At 38.0% G+C, this 25195-nt stretch overlaps 1 protein-coding gene across 2 annotated transcripts in view; it reads left to right on the top strand.

Moving 5' to 3' along the window:
* KCND2 (potassium voltage-gated channel subfamily D member 2) overlaps positions 1-24947 on the top strand; it is a 261088-nt gene extending 236141 nt beyond the window's left edge. For both annotated transcript variants that reach the window (XM_085568627.1, XM_021553483.4), the window contains exons 3-7: positions 5138-5300; positions 15017-15115; positions 16667-16762; positions 19738-19985; positions 21762-24947. In XM_085568627.1, the coding sequence (XP_085424753.1) occupies positions 5138-5300; positions 15017-15115; positions 16667-16762; positions 19738-19985; positions 21762-21939 (784 nt within the window). In that variant the 3' untranslated portion in view covers positions 21940-24947. The remainder of the gene's footprint in view (positions 1-5137; positions 5301-15016; positions 15116-16666; positions 16763-19737; positions 19986-21761) is intronic.
* The last annotated feature ends 248 nt before the right edge of the window (positions 24948-25195 follow it).

Below are 25195 nucleotides of genomic sequence, written 5' to 3'. Positions count from 1 at the left end.
GGATCTTGTACTATTTCCATTGTTCTTTGGGCATCAATTCCCTTTCTTTTAAAATAACTATTACCAAGTTAATTTTAATGTTTTTGCATCTATGTTACAACTCCATTATTTTCTGACATGTTTTACAAGTTTGAAAACAAAAAAAAACCGTTACCAGCCTTTCTTTTCAGCAAAAAATATCGGAGCAGACAACAGATCTCAATCAATGTAATAATTCTTTAAAGAATGTAAATTAATTCGAAAGAGGTGGAAGAGGGCATATGGATCTGTAACACGCATTTTAAATTGTTTCTGCATTTGCATTTGGTTTTAATGGCGTTTACGCCCTCTAGTGTCAGAAAACCCTGTCGTAGGGAGGGTTTTTTAACCTTTACCGTGTCGGTCAGTTTCAGCCTTGAGTATTTAGGCTTTGCAAAAACGCAAATGCTGAATTTATTCTTCCTATATATGATCTCCAATTTAATAGATTTGGTAGAGAGATCGCTTGAGGGTGTCTTGACCCAAAGTGAGCTATTTCAAATATTAATTTCTGATGCAACACACAAAAATATGCAAAATTACAATTACTGTCATTATTTATTTTGTCATCCATAATACACTTACTTTTCACGTGGAAAAAAAAAAATTATCCAAACAAACAGGAGATAAATAAGCAGCATTGTCCCTCTCATTTGTTAAGATTATTAAAGAAAATATATTCTCCCTCAAATCAAGGAAAAAATGGCCAAAAAGTATTATTCATTTCAGTTATAATGTGGAACTTTGACTTATAAAATATTTCATCTTACAGCCATCAAAAATCGGGTTTCATTAGATTCAGAAAAAGGATTAATAGGTGATGATGCCAAAAATAGTCTGTGTTGTCTGAGATTTCTTGAATTATGGGTATGCAACACCAGATATATTCCACTCATTGGTTAGAAAAGCAGAAGTGTGTTGGCAGGTGGATCTCCATGGTTAAGATCTGACATGGCAATGCTGAGATTACTGGCTGGGTATTAGTAACCCCAAATACATTTGTATTTCCCAAGCTCCTATAAGAGCTACAGCTTCTGTGTATGACTCAAGATGCATTTTGTTCCCCCCTAGTCTGTCATGCAAAGTGCTACATCACACCCATGTTACTCACATCAACACTCTGAAAGAGTATTTGCAAAATGAAGGAATCCCCTGGTTTGCTGTCTATCTTGCAATAAGGAGTCAAATATGCAAAAGTGGTCTGTCACCTGATGAATACAAACAACCGAGACAAACATACATGCCTTTAAATCCATCCATCCATCCATCCATCCATCCATCCATCCATCCATCCATCCATCCATCCATCCCTGTACAGTGTCACTTTAGTGAAGAGGATCTCTAAAACAAATTCTAAATGCTGCGGGCTCTATTTGTGTCAACATCACCTATTCATCTTTTTCCTGAATCTAATGAAACTCATGGACTGCAAGCCATAGCCCCTCTTAGCCCCTCTGGCCTGTCTGGACTGCATCCAGTGAAACCTAAGCATTAGTTTGATCATGTTGTTTCTGACTTGTGATTTGATAAAACTTGATTGACACACCTGGTTTGTCAGAGCCTTTTTCCTTCTTTTTTGGCAACTGAAGTAGAATGAACTTGATTGATATCAGAGATCAGTATGAAGCCTCTTTTTCTTCATTCATGCAGAACATAAAATATTGGGATGACACTTCTGACATTACAAAATTAGATTGTCAGTACAAATCACAAATGCCCAAAGACTGGCTTGAGCTTTGGCTACAGTAATAGACTTATGTAGAACAGATAATACACAAAACTATGAAAAGACTGCAACTAGGGGGGAAAAAAAGAAATAAAGGGCAATATGTTTGTATTTCCAGCCTGAAGAAAAGTGAGACAAGCAGAGTAGCACTAGATAAAACCTTAAAATAGTTCTCTTTTGAAAAGGGAGTCTGTGAAAATTGCCTAATAAGATTCTACATTTGTTGTGTCTCCAAGGCTGAAGAAATCAGATTTTCTGCAGAATTTAGAATTTGTTTTAGAGATCAAGTACAAATATTCCACTTTGAAATGCTGGTACCTCAAAGCTTCCCTGCCATCTGAAAATGGAGTTAGACTCATTTTTAGTTTAGAATTTCCAAAGAATAAAACAATTGCAGTTGGGGCTACAGAAGGAATTTTCCTTTCATTTTATGTTATACATTTGCATTGGTGGTATTCAGTGATATATGAGGTATAACTAAAGGTAATGTTTAATTCAGGAGGAGGAACTTCATTAGCAATTCTGATCAAGACTACCCTAGACTAAAATCTGTGTCACTGTCCCAGAGGAGAGCAAGTCTAACCAGGGTAAATGTAGCAAAACCTCTGTTTTGTTACAAAAGTGACCAAATATGTTTCTCACCCTGCGAGAATTAGGAAGACTAATTTCTTTAAAGTAATTTTTTTCTAACCATAATTTTATTTAAACAACTCCAGCATCATGGTTAGTAACAGGAGAAAACCTAATTATGTAAGAATTATTAGTGATGTGAAAGGTATTACTAGCACTAAATAACAGACAAGCAACATTACCTTTGGCAAATGTGATGCAAGCTGAAAAAGGAAAGTAACTGAAAGCAAGTTGTTTTAAAGTAAATACTATATACATCTGCACAACATTTTATCTAGAAGTTAAGAAAAACATTACAAAATACCTTCTTGTGCCAAACAATCCTTATTTTTTTATTTCACTCTGTAACACTAAAATATTATGAAAAGGCATCTGCTTATGTCACTGGTTAGATTCACACACAAATACTGAAATGCTAAAGATAGATGAGCTTGTGGTTCCTGTCACAACTCCTAATGCTTCAGTCTGCTCTTGATTCATATAATTATAGTGTCACATTATCAACAGGATGAACTATGTCCCTGAGCAATTTCAAGCCAAATTAATTAGAGCCAGCAATGTTTTCTGTTCACAGCTGCCATTGGTGAGAATGGAAGCTTATGGAAGTTCAGCAGTTTGGCATTTCAAGTGATAAGCATCTAAATATAGGTTTAGAAATCTCATTTAAGAGCTCTAATTTAAGAGGTCTAGTACTGGGCATGTGTAAATTTTGCATTTCAAAATTTGGTTGTGTCAGGTTTCTGTTTACACAGTTTGATGCAACATATGAAAGTACTTGTATCTCTAAGAATTAAGTAAAACTAATGAATAGTGTAAAGCAGAAGTGTAAACCAGTGACTCGTTCCTAGATCTTCTCCACAAAGCTGAATGTCCTGGCCCTATGCTCACTGCTTTTCTATTGTTCTGCCCAGAAAAAAATAGGGTTAGTGAGGTGTTGGGGATCACATTTGTCAGAGACCTTGAAAGGTCATTTATCTACTTCCTTGCCCAAAGGAAAGAGCATCAGGTCATACATACGGTTGATAGTCAGCTCAGGCTTTAGGAAGAGATAAACACCAAAAATGCCTATGTTGTGGGGTGGAAATATTGATGTGAAGGACAGCATGACATTCTTTCTAGTATTTTTCCAGGTTTTAGATATATTTATTAAGACCAATTATATTATTCATGTAAAAGATAAAGTCCATTAAATTATGTATTTTTCATGCAATCCTGCTGTGTCACAAAATAAGAAACTAATAGCATACAAATTCTGGGTAAGTGGGGGGGGCAGATATTGGCAGAAATATTAATTATATTATTCATGTGAATATTTTATACTTGGACATGGCTTAGTAAAGCAACCAAATATTTACTTAACACAACATAATCTATGTCAATAGTTTAAGACTTGGTCATCTATATTATATCTGCCTGTACGACAACTTATTTGAATGTCTATGTTCAACACTTTACTCATATCCTACAAAATGCAAGCCATTCACTTTCATCTCCTTTTGACATGAGCTGAGCTCTTACTGCTAGAAGGTGTCCTCTAACTTCATATAGTTTCTCTATCATCCTATATCTTCACCCTTTTATCCATTCCTTGTGATTATGTGCACAATTTGGATACTGACTTGAAGACTTCCCCCTCTTCTCTGTTACTTTTCCAGTTCCTGCTGAACAGACAGGTTTTGTTTTCCAGGTAGTATTTTCTAAATACTGTTCCCCCATAGTTTTATTTCTTAACTTTTCTTGTTCTAAGAGTTTTTAAGTTCTTTGTAATAGGGAATAAGTTATCTCTTTTTTCACAAGCATACTAAACTCACGAGCTAAAATCAATGTTTAGTTGTAACTTAAAATCCAATAAAGTTAAAAACTAAATGGTACTTGAAAGTAATTAATCTTTTTATTAAACTCTGTAGTATGTAATTACATACTTGCTTCCTATAGAATAGAGCAAAATGCAAAGAGCTAAAATTTCTTACTAAGTTGTCACTGGAGTGCTTTTACATACATCAGTAATATTTTGTTCTTACTTGCTGGACAAAATAATACCCAGTATAATAAAGGAAGGTGGTAGCTTTAGTAATTCTGAGCACTGCCAAGATTGCAGTTACAATTTGGTTGTTTGTTTTTGGCTTGAGTTTTTCATGTTTGCTTTCACCTACACCATAGAAGGGACATCTGGAACTCAGCTACTCCAGCTTCTCATATCAACAACAAGTTAGATCAGCCATGCTTCTGTCTAGCCAAGTTCAAAAAGTACAATGATGGAAAGTCCACGATCTCCTGGGAAACCTGTTACAAAAATGTCACCCTGCTAAAAGTACTGTATCAGCTTGAGACAATAGATTCTTCAGTTTAGTATCTAATTTACCAAGTGGTCTCTCTCAGATCCTGCCGATGAAATTGATGAGTTCTTTCAAGTAAACAGCATAAGGACTGAACTTCAACACTGAGTTTTTTTGGTTTTTTTTTCTTAGCAAGGTCATTCTCTCTCCTTTGCTGTAGAGACAGCCTGGGAAGAGTACGGCAGATAAAGCATGTGTTTTACCTGCCCCCAGTTTGACAGACAGGAGACCCAAATTTTGTTTCAAATTAAAATTATTTGTGCACAACAATGGGCATGCTGTATATGTAAGAATATGTGTAAAAGCATTATCTATATGCAGCAACTATTATTTGCAAGTAAAATATATTGTGCAATTAATTAATTGTGAAATAAAATTATTAGAAGAGATTTTGTTTTTACTAAGCCTTTTGCTTTCTTTAACCCAGGTATGGTGACATGGTGCCAAAGACAATAGCTGGCAAGATTTTTGGTTCAATATGCTCCCTGAGTGGGGTCCTGGTCATTGCTCTGCCAGTTCCTGTAATTGTCTCCAACTTCAGCCGTATATACCACCAGAATCAACGAGCAGACAAGCGCAGGGCACAAAAGGTGAGCTTCTAAATTTTCCCCCTTATGTTGTTGAACAATAGATAAAATATGATTTTCTATATGCTGTGTCATTATAGTGCATATTTCTTAGCAAGAGGACCATGTATATGCTACATGCCTAACCATGTCCTAGATGCAAATGTTGTCTTATTTTTAGGGAGGAAAAAAACCCCAACTCAAACCAAAACTTGTTCATTTATCTTTTCTGTCAAAATGTACAGACCTATTATTTTGGTAATTAATCCCACTTATTAGACTAGATCCCACTAGGATTTTTAGACAATTGCTGCAGTCTCACTCACTGAAGATTCTTCTGTGCTTTTTCAGGCAGACTTTCTTTCTGCCACAGTCTTCTGAGGAAAAATAAAAAACCAAAACAACCAAACAACCCACCAAACAAAAAAGGAAAACCCTCAAACCTCATAATGATATCTAACATCTCTGCTAACAGATTGCTTCACTAATCCAGGTTTAGTCAAATTCCCAGATTCAGTCTCTGAGGGAATCTGATTGTTGGGGGAACTTGTCTCCTCAGCTCTATTTTGCTTAAAAGGCTTCAGATAAACAGCTCAATCAGATAAAAAAGAAAAGAAAGTAAAAGTCTGTTTTTCCAGCTTCCTTGATTTTCTGAGTCTCTCACTAAAATATCCACTAGATCTACAAGAAGACTGTTTCTCTTCCTGAGACATATGGACAAGGTCAGGGGTTGGGAAGAGAAGTATTTATCAAGAGTGATGCAGCCAAGCCTGGACAGGCACTTACATCTCCACATCACTGCCAATGCACTTGTTCTAATCCACTTCTCTGAACTGTGAAGTGCCAGGCAGCTCAGAGAACAGCCACTGTGACTGAAGCCCTGCTCTGGGAGCTGCCGTGCCTCCCCTTCCGCTCCTCGGCGGACAGCAGTTGAAGGCTCCGGGTGCTACACAGGTTGCATGATTGCCAAGGCTGAGGTGTCACCACTTGGGCTTTTTGTGGACCCATGGCCTCTCTTCAGAGGTGCTGAGTCTCCAGTGATCTCAGGAGAGCAGCATCATTGCTGGGGGAAGTGTGCAGGCAGACTATGGCTGGGGACTGCATATATAGACCAGGGAACACAGGCAGGGGCAGGGGGCATCTGCTTCATATCAACAAAAGCATCATGGTCAGATATAAAAAGTTTATTTTTTCTCTCTGGCCACCTTTTTGACTGATTTCTTCATTAAAACAAACAAACAAACAAACCCACACCCGAAATCAGTGAAATAAATGTATGCAGTGATACCATTCTCAGAATATCTTAAAATCAGGACAAACAGAGGTACATGGCCAAGAAACTCATAGGCCCAGGTGGAAGATACAGCACCATTCAATGGCCACATCTTGGAAAAATGCTGCCAGATGAGGAAAATGCTATAAAAAGAAAATCAGATGTATCATGAGAATGCCATATATCTCTAGAAACCTGATCTAAAATAGGCTAATTCAGGGATCCAAATCCCATACTTTATCTGTGTGCTAATTCCACCCACTCTTCTGCATGTTGTTTTGTCTCACAGCCTAATTTCAACTGTGTGCTCCCCTCTTTCACAGCTGACTCATGTCACTTCTACACTACCTTGTTTTTGTCAAGAATTTTTCTACATATTTTTGTGGATTTGCAGCAGACAGGGCACAGCGCTTCTGCCTGTGCCCCTGTGCACTGTGGCAGTCATGGCTAACAGATCTGCTCGATCCCAGCAATCATTTGCCTGTTCTGTTCTATTTCATAATAGCTGCAGACACAACCATTTCAGATAGAAACTGTGTCCTACTGCATGCCACAAAACAGAGTTTTCTAGGCCTGCTTTACATTTGTGTCATGGTTTAACCCAGCCAGCATCAAAGCCCCATGCAGCTGCTCACTCATTCCCCCACCAGCAGGATCAGGGAGACAACTGGAAGCATGAAAACACAGCCCCACACCAGCCACTGTGTAGAAAATTAACTCCACCTCAGCCAAAACCAGCACACTTTGTCAGTGAAAGAGAAATGGACACTAGAAAATATTTCACAAAAATTAAATTGCTAGACTGGCTGCTATTCCCCACAATCTCTTCCTGAATAGAAACTGCTTGAGTTAATAGCTGACTTTTTCTCCTTGCAAAACAGTGAGCTCATTGTATGTTTCAAACAGGAACACAAAGTGATGAATGGCAATCCTGCCAAGCGTTTTTTCCTCTACTCCCCAGAACAATGCCAACAGCAAGGATGAGAGATCTCCTCTGACTGTGTTTATGTCCTTCTTGCTTTGGAGAAAATGGCTTTGAGGTCTGATTAACTTAGCACTGGATGTGTGTTTCATTGATATCCCCTATTGCAAAGCCAATCTCTTTCAATCTAAAATGACTGAGATGTTGAACTGAATATTGCTCTGATGGACTAAAAAAGAAAAATCAACAAAAAGCACTTCATGGGTATTTGGAGTCCATATTTAGCCATGAAATATAGCCTTGCATTTCACAGGGGGTTTCTACTGCATTGTCAAGGAATATTCAGGCAAAAAGGTCACATTATTGAAGTTTGAAATTCCTTCTTCATTCAATACAATAGAGGTGTTACACCATTTTCTAAAATAAATGTTTCCCTAGGCACTGAATTTGTTTCTGTTCTGTGGCTGAAGAACATAAACTCAAAAGAAGGTGCTGTTTCATGGAAAGCAGCATAAAGCCCTGCAGGCAATGGTACCTCCTGTTGGCTACAACAGCTTCCACTGGACTGAGACAGTTGTACTTTTGAATTGAGCAACTTTATCAATATCTCACACAGAGGTTTAATCAAGATAGACTTCAGAAATGGCAAAACACTTGGGCTGGAAGAAAACTCTCAGCAAAAGTAATTTGCTGAGATTTGAAATCTAGTTCCAGAAGCACTGACAATTTACAACAGAAAAATATTGTCACTTACATTAGGATTGTTAAGAGCCATGCATCCATCATTTTATGCACTTACTGAGTTCTGCAGAGTTATTCAGCGTTAGATAATTCCACTTGTTTCTTTTTGGCAAAAAGACACCACACATTGATGCTTGGGAGAAGATGGAAGAGAGAAATTTATTTATATACCATTGCATTTTGAATGGATTTTAAAGGAAGCTCCTGCTTCCAAGCATAAAAATACATTGTTATAATTACCACAAAACCCCACTCTGCAATACAGAAAATGTTGGCAGGATAAGATAGCTTTCTGCTGCAGTACAGGAAACCCCTAGCAATCAATAGAAACAAAAACAGACAGGGGGTGAGGAGAAAAAAAGGAAAAATCATCTGTGCTTATCAAAACATTGTTTTCTATCTGATAGTAAGGTCCAGGGATCTGGCATATCCTGAAAAGAAATGGATGAATAAATAATCCAAACCAGACACTGAAATTCAGGGCATAATTAATTATGCCCTGGAGTCTTACTGTGCCTTCTTCTCAAGCAGTTTTATCAGTTCTGAGACAGTTTTGAAAAATGCTATTTGTCAAGATTTTCTCCGCTAGAGACAACTTCAAGAGGTTGTTATTTTGGTTGCCCATTAACTTTGGGCAAAGTTAATGACAGTTGTCTTGTCTTGTATAAAGGCAAAGAAAGGAGGGGGAAGGGAAGGGAAGGGAAGGGAAGGGAAGGGAAGGGAAGGGAAGGGAAGGGAAGGGAAGGGAAGGGAAGGGAAGGGAAGGGAAGGGAAGGGAAGGGAAGGGAAGGGAAGGGAAGGGAAGGGAAGGGAAGGGAAGGGAAGGGAAGGGAAGGGAAGGGAAGGGAAGGGAAGGGAAGGGAAGGGTTTAGGCACAGTTGGATATAATTTCCTATTCTGTATGTGATAGGTAGCAAGGGCTAAGGTTTGGCAGGAGTCTCACAGTGTCATATTCACTGGGATGACTACCAGCCCAGGGAAGGGACAGGAGGAGGCACAGCTTCCCTCTTGGAATGGGTGTCTGGCCACTCCCAGCAGCAGCAATTATGATTATAAAGTACTTCATATCCTGAATGAAATATCCCTTGCTATGTGCCTTTTTCATACATGTCTTTTGGAGACAAGAGCCTTGTGTCCTCTTGGCCAAGAAGTGCCTGAGTGCAGGTACATCTGCTCTGCTGTTCATTACCTGAGGAACAAAAGAGCCTTAATATTAATTGCCCAAGCACTTCTGGCCTTAAGTGACTTTGCATGATGCCCCAACAGAACAGTCAAACAACCATCAGTTCCAAAATTTTACTTTAGACATAAAATTCAACCTGAACCTTTCATGCAAGTATGGTCTTCTACCTTCACAAAGCAAAATATATCCCGATGATTGGCTTGGCTTTGTTATTTATTAATTGTACATGATGCATTTATCTGTGAAGTTATGAATAATCAGTTACCAGCTAATTATAAATAGCTCGAGGATAAACTGCAACAACAACTGCTTAACAGCATCTGGAAGTCTAGAACTGAGTGTTTGTAGTAGGAAACCTTGATAGCTATTTTGATTTCTTTATGAGACAAGCTATTAATATCTGGAGTATTGCAGAAATATAACTAACAGTAACTTATCTGGGATTCTACAAAGCATGTAGAATTCATATTTATTGAACAATAATTTGAATGGACTGTGAAAGTAAGGCATCATTCATGAAATGTATTAATCTTATTTAATTTCATGTCCATTAATGTGCAAAGTAAACAGCATTTTCTTCTCTGACATATTGATGTCATGCAAGTTATTGTCAGCTAATATGAAATCAATCATTTGCAATTACTTAAAATTAGACAGAGCACGAAATGTATGATTTTTCACTTAAAAATTATTTTTATGATTTTCACTTTTTCATGATTTTTCACTTAAACACAAACACACAGGGTGGATTTATGAAACACCAAACAAAAATGTAAGTGATTTTTTGGACAATATTTTCCCTTGCTCCAGGAGCCACAGTGTTGTGGTTCAGCACAGACAGGCAGATAAAGCCCACCCTGCTGCTCACTCTCTCTCCTCCCCAGAAGGATGGGGTGAAAATCAGAAAGGTAAAAGTGCAAAAATTTGTGAGTGGGGATAAAGACAGTAAAATATTTTTATAATGAAGGGAAAGAAACCACCAGAAAGGGAGGAAGGAACGGAAACTCAGGGTAAAAAAGGGATACAAAAGAAAACAATTGCTCAGCACTAAGCCTGTCCCAGAGCTGCCAGTCCCCACCAGCATCCATCTGTATTGCTGAGCATGATGCCATATGGTGTGCAGTAACCCTCTGGTCTGCTGGGGTCAGCTGTCCCATCTGTGTCCCCCCTAATGCTTTGTCCACCCCCAGCTTCATCAGTGGGACACTTGGAGGAGCAGGAAAGGCCTTGGCTCAGTGCAAGCACTGCGCAGCAGTAACTAAAACGTCCCTGAATTATAAACACCATTTGCAGCACAAATCCAAAACACAGCCCCATACCAGCTCCTGTGAAGAAAACCAGCTCTGTCCTGCCCAAAGGCTGTGCACACAGAATGACTGTGAAGGAATTTTAATATTTTAAATGTACAAAATTATTAAACAATAATAACTAAAAGGTAAGTAATTAATAACTTTTGAGTTTTCATAGTACAACAATTATATAACCTGGAGAGAAACAAGACACAAAAGGAGTTAAGTACTAAATTACGTGGGCTACCCTGGCTTCTTGCATAGCAAGTTGAAGAGAATCTTGCCAGAAATTATTCCCAGTACTGCCATAAGTCCTGTCCTAAAATCTTCCTGATTAAATCATTCTCTTAAAATAGCTGGACAGCTGAGGGCATCTGAGTGTCAAAAGCTGGATGTTGTAAATACCCCACAGTGTTACATTTAGCTCTACTTAAAACCTTGTGAAAATGAATGTTTATATTTCTAAAACTGACAGAGCTGTTATTGAATAACAGTGAATTCCCTCTGTGAGGTTTCTATGAATGCAGCCATAGACAAGGATTCAACTCTATGCTGTAAAATTCGAAGCTAGAAAAAAGAAAGATATGCATTTAAAAGAGAAGTTCAGTGCAAATACAAGGGATGTGGCAAAAATTAGAGCTGGTCATCAACTTTTTAGGAAGATGGAGATGAGATGATTAGGGTGGAATTTCATTCCTTAGATATACTGTGAAAGAGGAGGATTAGGAAAGGTTTTGCAGTGGTTGAAAGGGGCAGTTGTCACTCCCATTCTGTTATACATGATAGAAAATGCAGACTATAGGAAAATGCAGCACTTCTGTAACCACAGTTTTCCTGATGTCATCACATGTCTTTCATGGGAGTTCTATCCCCAGTGCACAGCCCTTAAAATCCTGTGGATGGCATGAGCTTTTAATGAAGCCTTGATAGTAAATGTGAGATGTCACCGAACTGCTCATAGTACAGGCTCATATATAAATCAGGCAGAAGCACTGAAAATAAATCTTATCCCTTTAACAGATTTGTAAACATCTCCAGTTTCTGCAGTATTTTCTCTAATCTTAAGTATAAACATGGAGGCCACAATATCTGCTTCCTCTCTTCCTCTCAGATTTACTGCCTTCTCTTTGGTAAATGATATAAATTCAGGCCATCTGAATGAGTCTCAGCTAGAAAGATGTATGCTATTACTTTCTAGCCCACAAAAGCTTTCTAAGAGGCAATAAATTCATACTTGCACAACACAAATAAAAAATCTTCACATAGAAAGTACAACCTTCATATTATATGTGTCATAGCATTGATATATTAAGATAGTCTGATGGACTGTTATGTTATTCATATTTCTTTATTAAATGATGCTGCATCATAATTATTACTTCAATCACTAAAGAGAAAATGAATATGCATGCTAAAAGGAAAAGCAGAACTAATGTATGCTAATGTCCATTCATTAAATCTAATGAATCTCCCTGTATAAAGAGCAGACTGAAACGTACCACAGCTAAAACATTTGTGACTGAAATCACTTATTTATGAGACTCCTCTGAAGGCATTTTCAAAGCATCTCAAACTCCTAAGACTAAACTTTTATATATTTATGAATATAACCAAGTGCACTTGTCCCAGCCCATGACTATTCTGTGGTGCAGGTAAAACTCCTTCCCCCACCCTTCAACCCAGCATGTTGGGGTGGCATCACAGAAGCCCCACTTTGAAAACAACCTATTTTCTGCCTGCTCAAGGCCCTTTTAATTGCTAGCCCTGACCAGGCTGGTAGCCCTGGATGTTCCACCTAAGATTCCAGGTGAGCCAGGAAGAGTGGGAGCTGTAACAGTTCGCCTCACTGGTTGCTCCTGGGACCCCAGGCCAGGTCACCAGGGATCTTTTCTCCTTAACACTAAAACAAGATGCATTAACTGTGATGCTGGAAATGCTGTGTTCACCAAGAAAGTCAATAAACAAATGTGTTATCTTAAAATGGGCAATGTATCACTAAATCAATCAATAGTCTCTCATGTGAGTTTTTTGCAAGATACACACATGTAGAGCATTATTTTCTTTCAGAACAATTAAACAATAGAAAATGCATGACATAGCATAAGCCAGATTTCAGCCACGTTAGCTATTAGCTGTCATAAATTTCTTGGCTTGCTGTTGAGAAGATCTGTGAGTTTGAGGCTGTGAGTGCAAAGAAATGTGGTGTTGAGCTATTCCTATAATTCAGTTAATTATTAATCATAATGCCAGAAAGATCTGGTGGCTGCAGTGACTAGGCTGCCTCCATCTCTAAACACATACTGACATTTAATGTCACAGAAATGTAGGGAAGGGGGGGAAATCCTCTCTATTTTTTGAAAATGTCAACAGAGTAAATATCAGATATGAAAATCCCTACTAATATATCAAAATTGAATTTTCAAGTGCTTCATTGTATCTCCTTCTGTGCTTCAGCAGCTATTTAATTCCAGATGTTATTAGGCACTTGGCTTTCAGAATCAGAAATCTAACCATGAAGATAAACCCAGATTCCATCTTATGCATGCAACGTGCCACAAAAAATACAGAACTAGGATGCCATCCTAGTAATCCCATAAAAGTTTCTGTTTTCCACATTCTTCATGCTTCCTTCCCCCTAAATCTGTGTCTTGTACAAAATTCAGTGGATGCAAAATATCTGTCATTCATGAGCCTCCTTCTATTCTGAATGAAAGCCACCTTCACAAGAAATGACGTTCACCTGAGAAATCACAAATTTCTCTAAGTAATTGATACTTGCAGTCTCTGAAAAATCAGGTTGTGAATAGTCTATGAGTTAATAGAAAATATTACAAGTATTAAGTCTGTTTATACTGACAGATATAAAGAAGTAGGTGGAGGTGGTGAGGAGTAGTGTCTTTCAGGGCTTTGTCTTGGTGCCCTTCAATACGTTTATCAATGACACCAGCAGTGAGATCAGGTGAGCCTCAGCAAGTTTGCAGTGACACAAAGGTGAGCAATGCAGTTAACAGAAGGAAGAGCTGCTGTCCAGAGGGACCTGGACAAACTTGAGAAGTAGGCCCATAAGAACTTAATGAAAAATCAAAAAATTCAAGCGCGAAGTGCTTGCACCTGGGTCAGGACAATTCCACGTATGAGTATAGGCTGGCAGAGGAGGTAATTAAGGGAAGTCCTGTGGAGAAGAACCTGTGAGTCCTTGTGGATGTAAAGCTGAAGATGAGCCAGCACTGTGCACTCACAGCCCAGAAAGCCAACCACATCCTGGGCTGCATCAAAAACATAATGGCCAGGAGGGCAAGGAAGGTGGTTCTCCCACTCTACTCTGCCCTGGTGAGACCCAATCTGGAGTCCTCAGCACAAGAAAGACATGGACCTGTTAGAACAGGTCCAGAGGAGGGTCATAGAGATAATCCAAGGGCTGCAGCATCTCTCCTATGAAGACAGGCTGGAGCTCTTCTCCAGCCTGGAGAAGAGATGTCTCCAGGGAGACTTTAGAGCAGCCTTCCTGTGCCTAAAAGGGACTTACAGATAGGAAGGAGAGAGACTTATACATGCAGATAGTGACATGATAAGATGCAATGGTTTTAAATTGAAAGAGGGAAGGTTTATATTAGATGTTGGAAAGAGAATCTTTATTGAGGGGGCGGCAAGGCACAGAAACAGTTTGCCAGAGAAGCTGGGGATGCCCAAGCCCTGGAAGTGTTAAAGACCAGGCTGGATGGGCCCTGAGCGACCTAATGTAGTGCATGGCATCTCTGGCTACAGTGGGGGTTTGGAACTAGATGCCCTTTAAGGCCTGTTCCAACCCAAACCATTCTACAATTCTAAAATGGCCTGGCAAATATTCAGGAACTTAGCTGGGAGACAGCATAAAAACACTATTACATTTTGGTACTCCAAAAACCCAGAAGACTCTAAGAAACCCACTCATAGATGTCACAATATTACACTTTTTTCTGAACAGTTTATTTCCCTTTAAAGTGATTTTCACTGCAGTAGCAACTGAAATGGATATCCATGTTTCTGCCCCACAGGACAACTGCCCAAGGAGAGGCAGTTGAAGCAATGCAAAAACAAAAAAGGGCTGATCTCCCATACTGATTTGTCTAATCCCTTCTCCAAAGTCATTGTTCTTAGTAGCTGATCCATGCAAACAAATAAAAACTTATATCAAATGCATTTTAAATGGGAAGACACCTGTGATTTGCTCCATCTGGAGAATGGATGCAATGCAGTCTGTCAGTCACTGTGAGACTGGTATTCATAAGCAGCTGATTCCAATTAGCAGTTTTAGAGTACAAATGACACTCTTCATTTTGTCTGTTTTCACAGAAAGCCAGGCTCGCTCGAATCCGCGCAGCGAAGAGCGGGAGCGCTAATGCCTACATGCAGAGCAAACGAAATGGTTTGCTGAGTAACCAGCTGCAGCAGGTAATGTTTGTGTTCCCTCCATCTCTGGAGTAACCACTTAATGACAGCCTAGCAGTAGTTTATTCTACTTATCACCAGGGCAAGTCACCTTGGGGCTTTGGGCAATATTGTCTTTTGAGGTAGATTAAGGGAGGATAAACTGGACAATTACTACTGTTACAGGAAGCTTGTGAGATCGATGGTGGAGTATTAAGAGATGAGGGAAATGTCCAGATAGAATGTAACCATATTTTTGGAGTTAGATCCTGTAGAAGAACTCATTAAGGAAAGTACAGAGCATTTGCCTCTTAGGAAGTGGGATGGATTTATCTCACTTGACTTTAAACAGGTAGAACACGGGTGACAAAACCAGATTTCATGATCAGTAAAGGAAAAGACAGCTCTTGAATACAGTTTGCACAGAGGGTTGTTGCAGAGTGAAGTGTTCCCCCAAAGTACCTACTTGGGTTTAAGGAGAATCTTGGTGATGACCTCAAATGCAATGTAATCTAATGTCATCTGAAGCAAATTCCCTGCTCAGCCCTGCCACGGAAGCCAGGACCAGCAGCTGGGACTGGGGATCCACAGTGACCCACGCTTCTGGGAGACAGCCCCTTGGCTGCTCAAAGCTGTACCCAGCTGAGAAAGACTGCAGACAGAGTGGTTTTTAATCCCTGACATTTTCTGGCATTTAGGCAATTCCCTGAGGAATACAGGAAGGCTTTTATTCCTCTGTGCCCTTTTTGTTCAATACATGTTAAACAGCCGGATACTTTAACCTATAGCCAGAAGAGAAGGAAGTGACTGTCTGTCTATCTGTCCTGTCTAGCACAAGAGATGAGCACTCAGAGCCCTTGTTTCCTCTTCTCTTGAAAGAACTCAAATATTTGAATTTAAAAGACACCAAATAGCTTAATTGCCATGCATATTTCAAATATCTCATGGTTGAATTGTATTCTTTTCTATTATCCCACTTCCTCCCCTATTTAGTTTTCTGCTTTCTAGTGAATAATTATGAAAGCAATTAATAAACAGTGGTTGCTTTCTACTTAATTCTTCATTCTACGTCAGTAACATTTGCTATATGCTTTCTAAACCCAGTAGATTGGGATCACTGACATGAATTTTTGTGTAAGCAGCAATACTACAAATTCTTTAGTGCTATGAAATGATCCTGGGAGGACAGCTATTTTTAGTTTTCTTCAAATGAGGCACATTCTCAGGAATAACAAATATTTTACTGTAACTTAAATTGATTAAAATTTTAAACATGTGTTGATCCAACATTCAAAGCTTATGTGTTGATTGCATTTGTAAATGGCACTATTTTATCCATGCATAAGAGATCTAAGATGAAAACATTTAAAAGGAGGTGCAAAGAAAGGAAATAAAATAGTTTGATTAAAAAGAAGCAAAAGCAAATTAAGGTGCAAAATAATTTTTAGTTTACTTTGTAGATGAAGAGTTGCAGTTATGCTACCATGTACGATCCAGATTAGTTCTGATCAAATATTTGGATAAGAACCCTCTTGTTCAAAAATGAGAATAATACAGACTTTTATGTATCAACAGTCCTCCAATGAAGAAGAACAGGCCTTTGTTGGCAAATCTGGCTCTTCCTTTGAAACACAGCACCACCACCTGCTTCACTGCCTGGAAAAAACTACGGTAGGAAAAGAGAACTGTGTTTTTCTGAGAATTGTAACACCAGCCTAGTTTTGAATGTTTTCAGTTCTTTCTTCTAATTAATGAGCCTTTATATTAAAGCAGTTAGCTGGGAAGAAAAGCCATTTTATCTTATTTTAAGGCTTTATACCCAATGCATATAAATAATACAGAGCAATAACTTCTGCTATATTTGATGCAGATCACTGTGAAAGTCTTTCTGCTCTTTCTCAAAAAAAAAAAAAAAAAAAAAAACACTCCCCCCAAACAAACAAACAACAGAGACTTAAAATTTTTGACACAACAAACATTGCTAAATTTTGATAAATTTAGCAATTTTTGATAAAAACCTGATATATGTGTGGAATTCAATGTTTTCCTTTTGACAGCATGTCTTTGAAATAAAAAGGGTCCAGTTGTTGCATCAATTAGCAGTACATCACCCATATGCTTGTTGTGCTTATGTCTCCTCCATTCTTACTTTAGCAATATTAATTTCATAAAGCTTGCTGTAGGATAGAACATCTCACTTCCTATTCAGACCACACTATGGTTTCTTTTGCTAAGATTCTTGCCAGGTCCTTTTGAAACATTTTTGAGACATTTTGTACCAGAACCTGGTAACAGTAATTTGCCTTTAAAATTTTTCCACAGTAGAATATTGCAAACATATTTAAAAATCTGAGTAATGACCACAGGTCTTGTCAAACTGTCATAGAAATCAGGGGAAAAAAAATTTCTATTCATTTGGTAGGAGCTGAATTCACCTCCCAAAGTTTCACCTTTCCTCTAATCATAATGGAGGAGCCTGTAAAGCTTTTAATAAAAAAAAAAAAATTCTTTACAAGTTTATAAAGCAAGTATAATCTTGTTTCTTGAATCTACATTCTTTTTTAATTCTCTTGGGTCCTGCTACTGGCCCTGAGTTCCTGTGATATATTAAACACAAAAATATACACAGCATCTCCAAGCTGTATTCTGGAGATGATGTATTCCTAAAATTTTAGCAGGAACTTGACATTTTGGATCCTCAGCATTTGAAATCTGTCAAGTTTCTGGTTCATTGTAGAACAGGAAGGGTGGTGTGTCTTTTTAAGACTCTCACCGTCCTTTGTGGTATAACCATCATGTTACTGAGAAAAGGCATCTTTTCTCTTTTCTGTCACTGAAAAGTCAACAGATAAGATCTCACCCACCCTCATAAATGCAGAGTGAGCAATGCTATGGAATTCTGTGAAGATTACATTAATAGTGAAACTAATTGCACTAAAAAACATATATTTTACAAATTACTTTTAGCTAATTTAAGAACAGTTAATTAATAAGTATAATTAAATCAATTAACTTGTGCCATTATAGCATTTCAAAATGTTTCCACTCTGTATTAAAAGTTCCGTCAATAAAACTCTTTAATCATTGCTTCATAAAAGTTTTAGGAAGCATAAAATTACTTTTAATCAGACAAATAACAGAATTCTTGGCAAACATACTGCAAGCCCCTGACTGTAATTTCACAAGAGCAATTAGGTTATTTTTCTCTCCGAATTTTATGCCTACTGTGTGATCATGTTCAAAATCTTGATTGTGACTGACATATGCTTTACAAAAGTCATTTGTCAAGCAAGTTCTTTTCCTTGTCACTTGAAATTTACATTGTTCAACACCTCTTAATTCACACTATGTCTGAGTGAAGAAGAGAAGAAAAAATGGAAATAAAAATGTTATGCGTATAAAGGCATTTCCATTTGTGACAAACACTTGGCTAAAGTTGTTGCTCTCTTTACTTTGTTCACATATTTTATATTGGCCCCATATGGCAATTCTGAAAAACATCAGCACCTTTCCAATTAGAGCAAAATTTTTTAGGGGAAAAGTAATTTACCTCATTCTAATACACAAAAATGCAACAAGCTGACAAAATTGATGTGATTCTGAGTAGAGTGTAAAACAATCCAGAAAATGCTCCTTGAACAACTCCTCTGAAACATCGTCAGGATACACAGACTAACTTCAGCAGGAAATTGAAAGAGTTTTCTTGAAAAATGAGACTTTCAAAATGCATGCAAACATATCTCAATCTCTGCTTAATTTTAAATAAGTATAAAAACTTCTCCCACTCCCCTGCATTTCCTCCCCTCCCTTGCCACCATAAGCAACATGGACTATTTCACACTCTTTTGCACATGCAGAAAATGTGGGAATTGTGGCTGGGTGTGGAATACTCCCTAATCACTTGAATTAATGTAAATTAGTTATTCGAGTGAATTTGGATTCATCTTTGCAACCACCCTAAAAAAACTAGTCTTTGCTGGAATTAAGCACAGACTGCATGAATAAAGAGGACTTCATTTGACTAAAATGCTCAGTCCTCCAAACTGCTTTTGATACATCCATCTACAGTAATTAGGAACTTTTTGGATGCTTTCAAATAACTATCTTATCTCCTTTAATTTCTATTTGTTTAAATATTTTTCTGTTAGATAGATGCATACCTCAAAAATTGTGTTTCAGATTCTGATTTCTAACATGTAATTCAAAAGGAAGTCTTATAAACTTATCTGGAAATATTTATGAATTTTATTATATTATTGTTCAATATAATAAATCTTATTTATTTTCAACTGACATTTAGAGTGTTTACATAAGCACCACTTGCATTTTATTCATAAACATAATCCTGTTTTCTGGCACTTCAAAGATTGCATAGATATTTATAATGCAAACTACATTACAACCACATGCTATTTTGCAAAATAATTTGGATTAACATTTTCTTGTTAATTTCGTTCCAGTGTTTACATTTGCATTGGTATTCAGCCCAGACTAATATGGGCTAAACACTGTAATCAAGAATAAGCTAACTTTCCCAGTTTATTCAGTTGTGTCAATTTAAGCCGTTAAACAATCATGATTAATACGTTCATTTCAATTATCTTTCTGTGCATGCTTTGTCCATTCGTTGGATTCCTCTGGGCTAGAACCACGAGTTTGTGGATGAGCAAGTCTACGAAGAGAGCTGTATGGAGGTTTCTACAGTGAACAGACCCCCGAGCCACAGCCCCTCTCTTTCGTCGCAGCAAGGCGTGAGCAGCAGCTGCTGCTCGCGGAGGCACAAGAAGACGTACCGCATCCCGAACACCGCCCTGGGCGGCAGCCGCCCCGGCAGCGTGCAGGAGCTCAGCACCATCCAGATCAGATGTGTGGAGAGGACGCCTCTGTCCAACAGGTACCTCGTGTGCACGGCGCACCGAGAGCTGAGGCCCCTGGCTTTGATAGGGAACAGATGCAAATTCCTTGAGGCCTGCACAGGGAGGTGGTGAGGATAACGATGAGAGTCCAATACTCATCTACAAATGGGTACTGGTACTGAAATATTCTGTGTTTCCTTTGCTCAGGCTTAATCCAAAATAATAGGATAGTCTCTCTCTATCCATTTCTGCCCTCTCAGGCCCTCCTCACAAACTACCGTGCCCTATTTGCAGCAAACAGCATCCAGAGACCCCAAGTAGAGGAGAGCACCAAATACTATATGCTGTGGACAAGTGCATAAGAAGAAAAATTTCACACAGAAAAATGTCCAGTTTAGATATACTACCTATCTGCCCCTTCTTGGCTCAGAGGCATATGAAATAAGATTTCTTTGCATTTCTGCAGAGCAGAGAAATAAAACTGATTCCCAGAGTCCTAAGTGTAATAGTCATAAGGAAGACTCTTCTAAATAAGAAAAATATGGAATGGATAAGAAAAATATATTTCCTAGCTTGAGGAGTTATTACAAAAGTGAGGAAAGTGCAGTTTAAGAGTCTAATTCACTGAATGTCCCTGTACTCTCAAAAGTAAAAAGTATTTGGCTTTCACATATATCCAGATATCACCTCTGAGAACACAGCAAAGGTCTCAGGAGACGCAGGAGTGTTTTCTATTGATCTCACACATGACACACTTTAATAGAGAAGTATTTTCAGTACAAGTTGCTATAGAGATTGTCTTGTTAAACTACATTTTGAGTAGCTTCCTTTGTATAGTTACTACATTTGGATTTCACTTCCATGAACAATCCAACAGGTTGGAACTCTTGAAACTACTGAAGTTTTTCAGCTTATATGAAATGAAACCTCCTGCCCAGCACAAAGTTCAAATCTATCTTATTTTTTCAGGAAATACTCTGCCTGGATCCATTCTTTTTCTGCTAGAGGACTTGCCTGCATAATACTTCCAGACTCTATGTATATAAAAACCAAAGCCACCAGCTTTGTGCTAGAAAACAAAAACACAAGCACAAAATGCTAGTTTCACCTTGAAATAGTCTGAATTTTTCAAGTCTTTTACTATGGGGAGGTACTGCAGCAACTCCATGAACGTATATACACAAATGAACTTAATTAGTGCATATAATAGAGTGCCTTATTATTGAGTAAACAGAATATGCACAGAATCACAGAACCACTAGGGCTTGAAAAATCCTCCAAGATCATTGAAGCCAATTATTAACCTGGCACCACCATGTTCACCACTAAATGACATTTCCAAGAGACACATCTGCATTCCTTTTGAACATTTCCAAGGGTAGTGATTAAACCATTTCCCTTGGCAGCCTGTTCCAATTCGGTGAAGAAACTATTCCTAATATACAAATGTTTTTAAATAAGCATCATATTGAGGAATATGCAGGAGACTTGGACTGGCCCCTAGTTTCCACTTTCCTTATAATGAGCAACTTGGCAATGACAGCTTTGCAACACTTCCCCTGTTCAGAAACACAGGTGATTGGCCAAGAAATGCTGAAATGGGGGAGGAAGGAAGGGAGAAAGGGACATGGACATGAGCATAGCCATGGACCAGCTGCTGCTGGGGTACAGGGCAGGGGGGTGGTGCTGCTCTGTACTTAGAGCTCTCCAGTGGGGCAAGATGGAGATGGCTGGCTGAGAGAATGGAATCAGGCTTGAGAGGTTTGTGGTAACATGGACTTTCATTCTTCATGGATTTTTGTTTCTTCCTCCAGCCGTTCCAGCTTAAATGCCAAAGTGGAAGAGTGCGTTAAACTAAACTGTGAGCAGCCTTACGTCACTACAGCAATAATCAGCATCCCAACACCTCCTGTCACCACACCTGAAGGAGATGATAGGCCAGACTCTCCTGAGTATTCGGGAGGAAACATTGTCAGAGTATCTGCATTATAAAAGAAGGAATTATTTACAAATTAGCATAAAGACCACTTGCAAGCTGAGCTCGAGCAGTGAAAAACGAGTCATGAGGAATGAGAGAGCTGACAAAGACATCGCCCCTTGACGAGTGTGCCAGTGGCCACAGAGCAAGAGGTTCAGGAGAAACAAACTTTGTGGGTTTTGATGTCGTAGGGTGTGAAGCAAAAGGAGTTTCTTACCCCCTGTCTGAACTGACGTGTGGTGGAATCTTCTGTCACCATCCTGACTTACTATATGAGCACAATGAAATGTCCCCATTGATGCTTCTTCTTATCATGAAAGCTCTTTTTAGAAAAAAACACAAACGAAAAAATAGAAACCTATGTTCCTGCTGAATGCAAAACAACAAGAAACATTTTGATAACATGTCCTTTTTTTTCCCTGTTAATAAACCACAAACTTGTTGAAGAACTGTCAAATAATGAACAAAAACATGCTCATATGAAACATGTTTGTACTGACTGAAGGAACTACAACCATAATGCATGCTGAAATTATTTGAAGCTGTGATCTCAGTTTACTTTTGTTGTTTTTCAGATTAGGCATGATAAAATAATACTGTAGAAAGGGGCATTTCCGTGCACTTACAACAAGCTGATTGTTAATGTTCCATTGTAGTTGTACAAATAACTTCCCTTTGAAAAATGCAGTATTTCTTACTCAAACACTCATTAGTGAACTAAAGGTGTTCAGTTAGTTCAATATTTACTGTTGTTTTATCTTGCTTCCTAGGCACTGTTACAACTGCAATAAGTCATTGTACACCTGTTGTATCAGGAATCAGGATTTTTTTTAAAGTATTTTACACAACTTCATCTATACTATAAACTTCTAATGGCAAACATTTAAATAATCTTACAGCCAAACTGTGCACCACAAATTGCTATTCAGTCATTGCTCCTTTTGTTCAATGTTCTCCATTTCTCTGACACTTCATTGCCCACTCCAACATAACTGTATCATTTGGGATTTCAAGGACACTGATGAATCAACAGTCCATTCTTCCATAGACAACTTGTCTACTTCTGTATTTTCAGAACAAACTTCTTGTCACAGTTAACTGCTACAGGAGCAATCCTATTTGAATTTAAATTACCACAAATGTTTTCTGGGGATCAGTTAACACTTGTCTCCAAATGTTCCTTTCTTACATTCTGCAGCATCCAGAGTATTGGCTACATTGGAAGACACTGAAAGACATTCATTAAAAATGATGACTAAATTATTTTTGTAATTATCTGTAAACTTGCATCTTAAAACTTGTTTGAGAATTTATATTGTGTGAAAAATATTCAATTACCTAAGAACAATGATAGAATAATGGATTGAGTCCCAAAGCTATAAAAATATAATTGATTTCAATTGGAATTTGCCTACATGGGCAGGCCTAAATGCTAATATGAAGATTTTACAAGTTAAGGCTTCTTGACTTCATTTATAAAAGACATTATCAGAAACCTTTCCGATAAAAAAGTGTAATTTTTCTTCATGACAGTACATTAGATGTATCATAATGCTTCTTATATTCATGACATACCATACATCATATACATCAAATATACACAGAATATGTGCATATCAATACATACATATATACATCAAAAACACTGGATCAGAAATAATTGCATGTCTGCAAAATAAAACATGCATATAAATCAAAATGCTCAGTGCATTAGATGCCATTACAATAAATGATTAACACAGTTATTTAATAGTTTAAGTAGCGTATGTTTCAGTATAGTATTTGCTAGCATTCTACTGACCTGAAAATTTACATTAAGATACCCACTAAAAACTTAAACTTGCTGATGATACACTTTTTCTTGCACACAAATACTGGTCTTTCTCTCTACCTGTCAACAGTGAAGAGTAGATGATAGACTATCATGCTACAGTATATACACCAAAGTACAGCAACACATATTAGAATTAAACTGCAAGTAAAAAGAGTAGATAATGCCATTCATTACTCTTTTATCATATCATTTGCTTATTCTGAAATTAATGCAGTATTGGTTAAGTTGCAATTAACTTCCCAATTTTTTTTTAAATCAGAAGGGTTTACTCATTATAAACTGAGCTTCTCAATTTCTTTCAAAGATCAGAGAGCAGAGTCACGGGCTGTGCTCTGAGCCAGAGGAAGGGCACTCCTGACAGCCCTGCCTAAGTCCATTACCCAGCACTGCTCTCTTCCACCCTGCAGCAGGTCTGCTGAAGCTGGTAGGTTACATAAACTTTAATGGATTTAAAGAAGAGGTAGAACACATCAGTTTTTACTTGCATCCTACTTCTACTCATGGTTACTCATATTGGTCCCCCCCACCTTTTGCCAAAGAATTATTGATACAAAAACTGCCTTGATGTCAGCAAACTGCAACAACTTCTTTATGTCACATGGTACTTCATGACTACTTATATCAGTTAAATAATGCAAAGGGGCAGTTACCAAACCCACTTTGGTATAGACTACACACAACCCAGGAAACCAACTGACTCCATCAGGTCATGTGTCTTTTAAAAGCTCTTTATTCTCCCGTTCATAGGCTCTAGAAAAAACGCACTACAGCAATACACTTGCATAACAGTTATACCCCTGAAGCAACTTGTATTTTCATTTTTAAAATGCAGCTTAAGAGGTAATTTAGTATGATTTTTCAGAACTCCAGTCCTGTCTCCTATTTCCATATATCACACGCAAAACCATTAATTTATTCTGAATTTGGGAAATACACATTTTTTTGGTGTTTTAGGTGATTTAAATGCTGTTTTGGTAGTGAATGACTGTTGATGACTGTGTAAAATGCATCTGTACTGTACATGAAATGTAATTATTTCTGTGTATCATACAAAGAAACCAAGGTTGTTGTTTTGACAATTATGTTTGACAGTCATATATCGTATTTCAGAAGGCAGCATAATACAAGTGTTATGCTGAATAAATAGACATTTGAGGAATATTTAAATAAAACATCTGCATGCTTGAATGGGTCAACTTGGTTTTGCAATAACTTATTAATGAAACTTTTTTCCCCCTCTAATAATTTGGAAGGAACACTTAATCTGACATCAGCAAATGTCCTAGACAGTAATTCCAAGCAAGATGTGAGTTTATCTAAACCATACTAGAGCCATCAAGACCAGGATGCCACAGCTCCACTGCAGAGTTGCCCTTCTTCTGAGGGACCAGCCATCACCTTTCCCTTTCCAGCCTGCATCAGCAGAAAAAACTGGA

Source organism: Lonchura striata, chromosome 1A (assembly GCF_050655825.1).
Source record: "Lonchura striata isolate lonStrDom1 chromosome 1A, ASM5065582v1, whole genome shotgun sequence".
NCBI lineage: Eukaryota > Metazoa > Chordata > Aves > Passeriformes > Estrildidae > Lonchura > Lonchura striata.
This window is presented reverse-complemented; position numbering and strand designations above follow the sequence as displayed.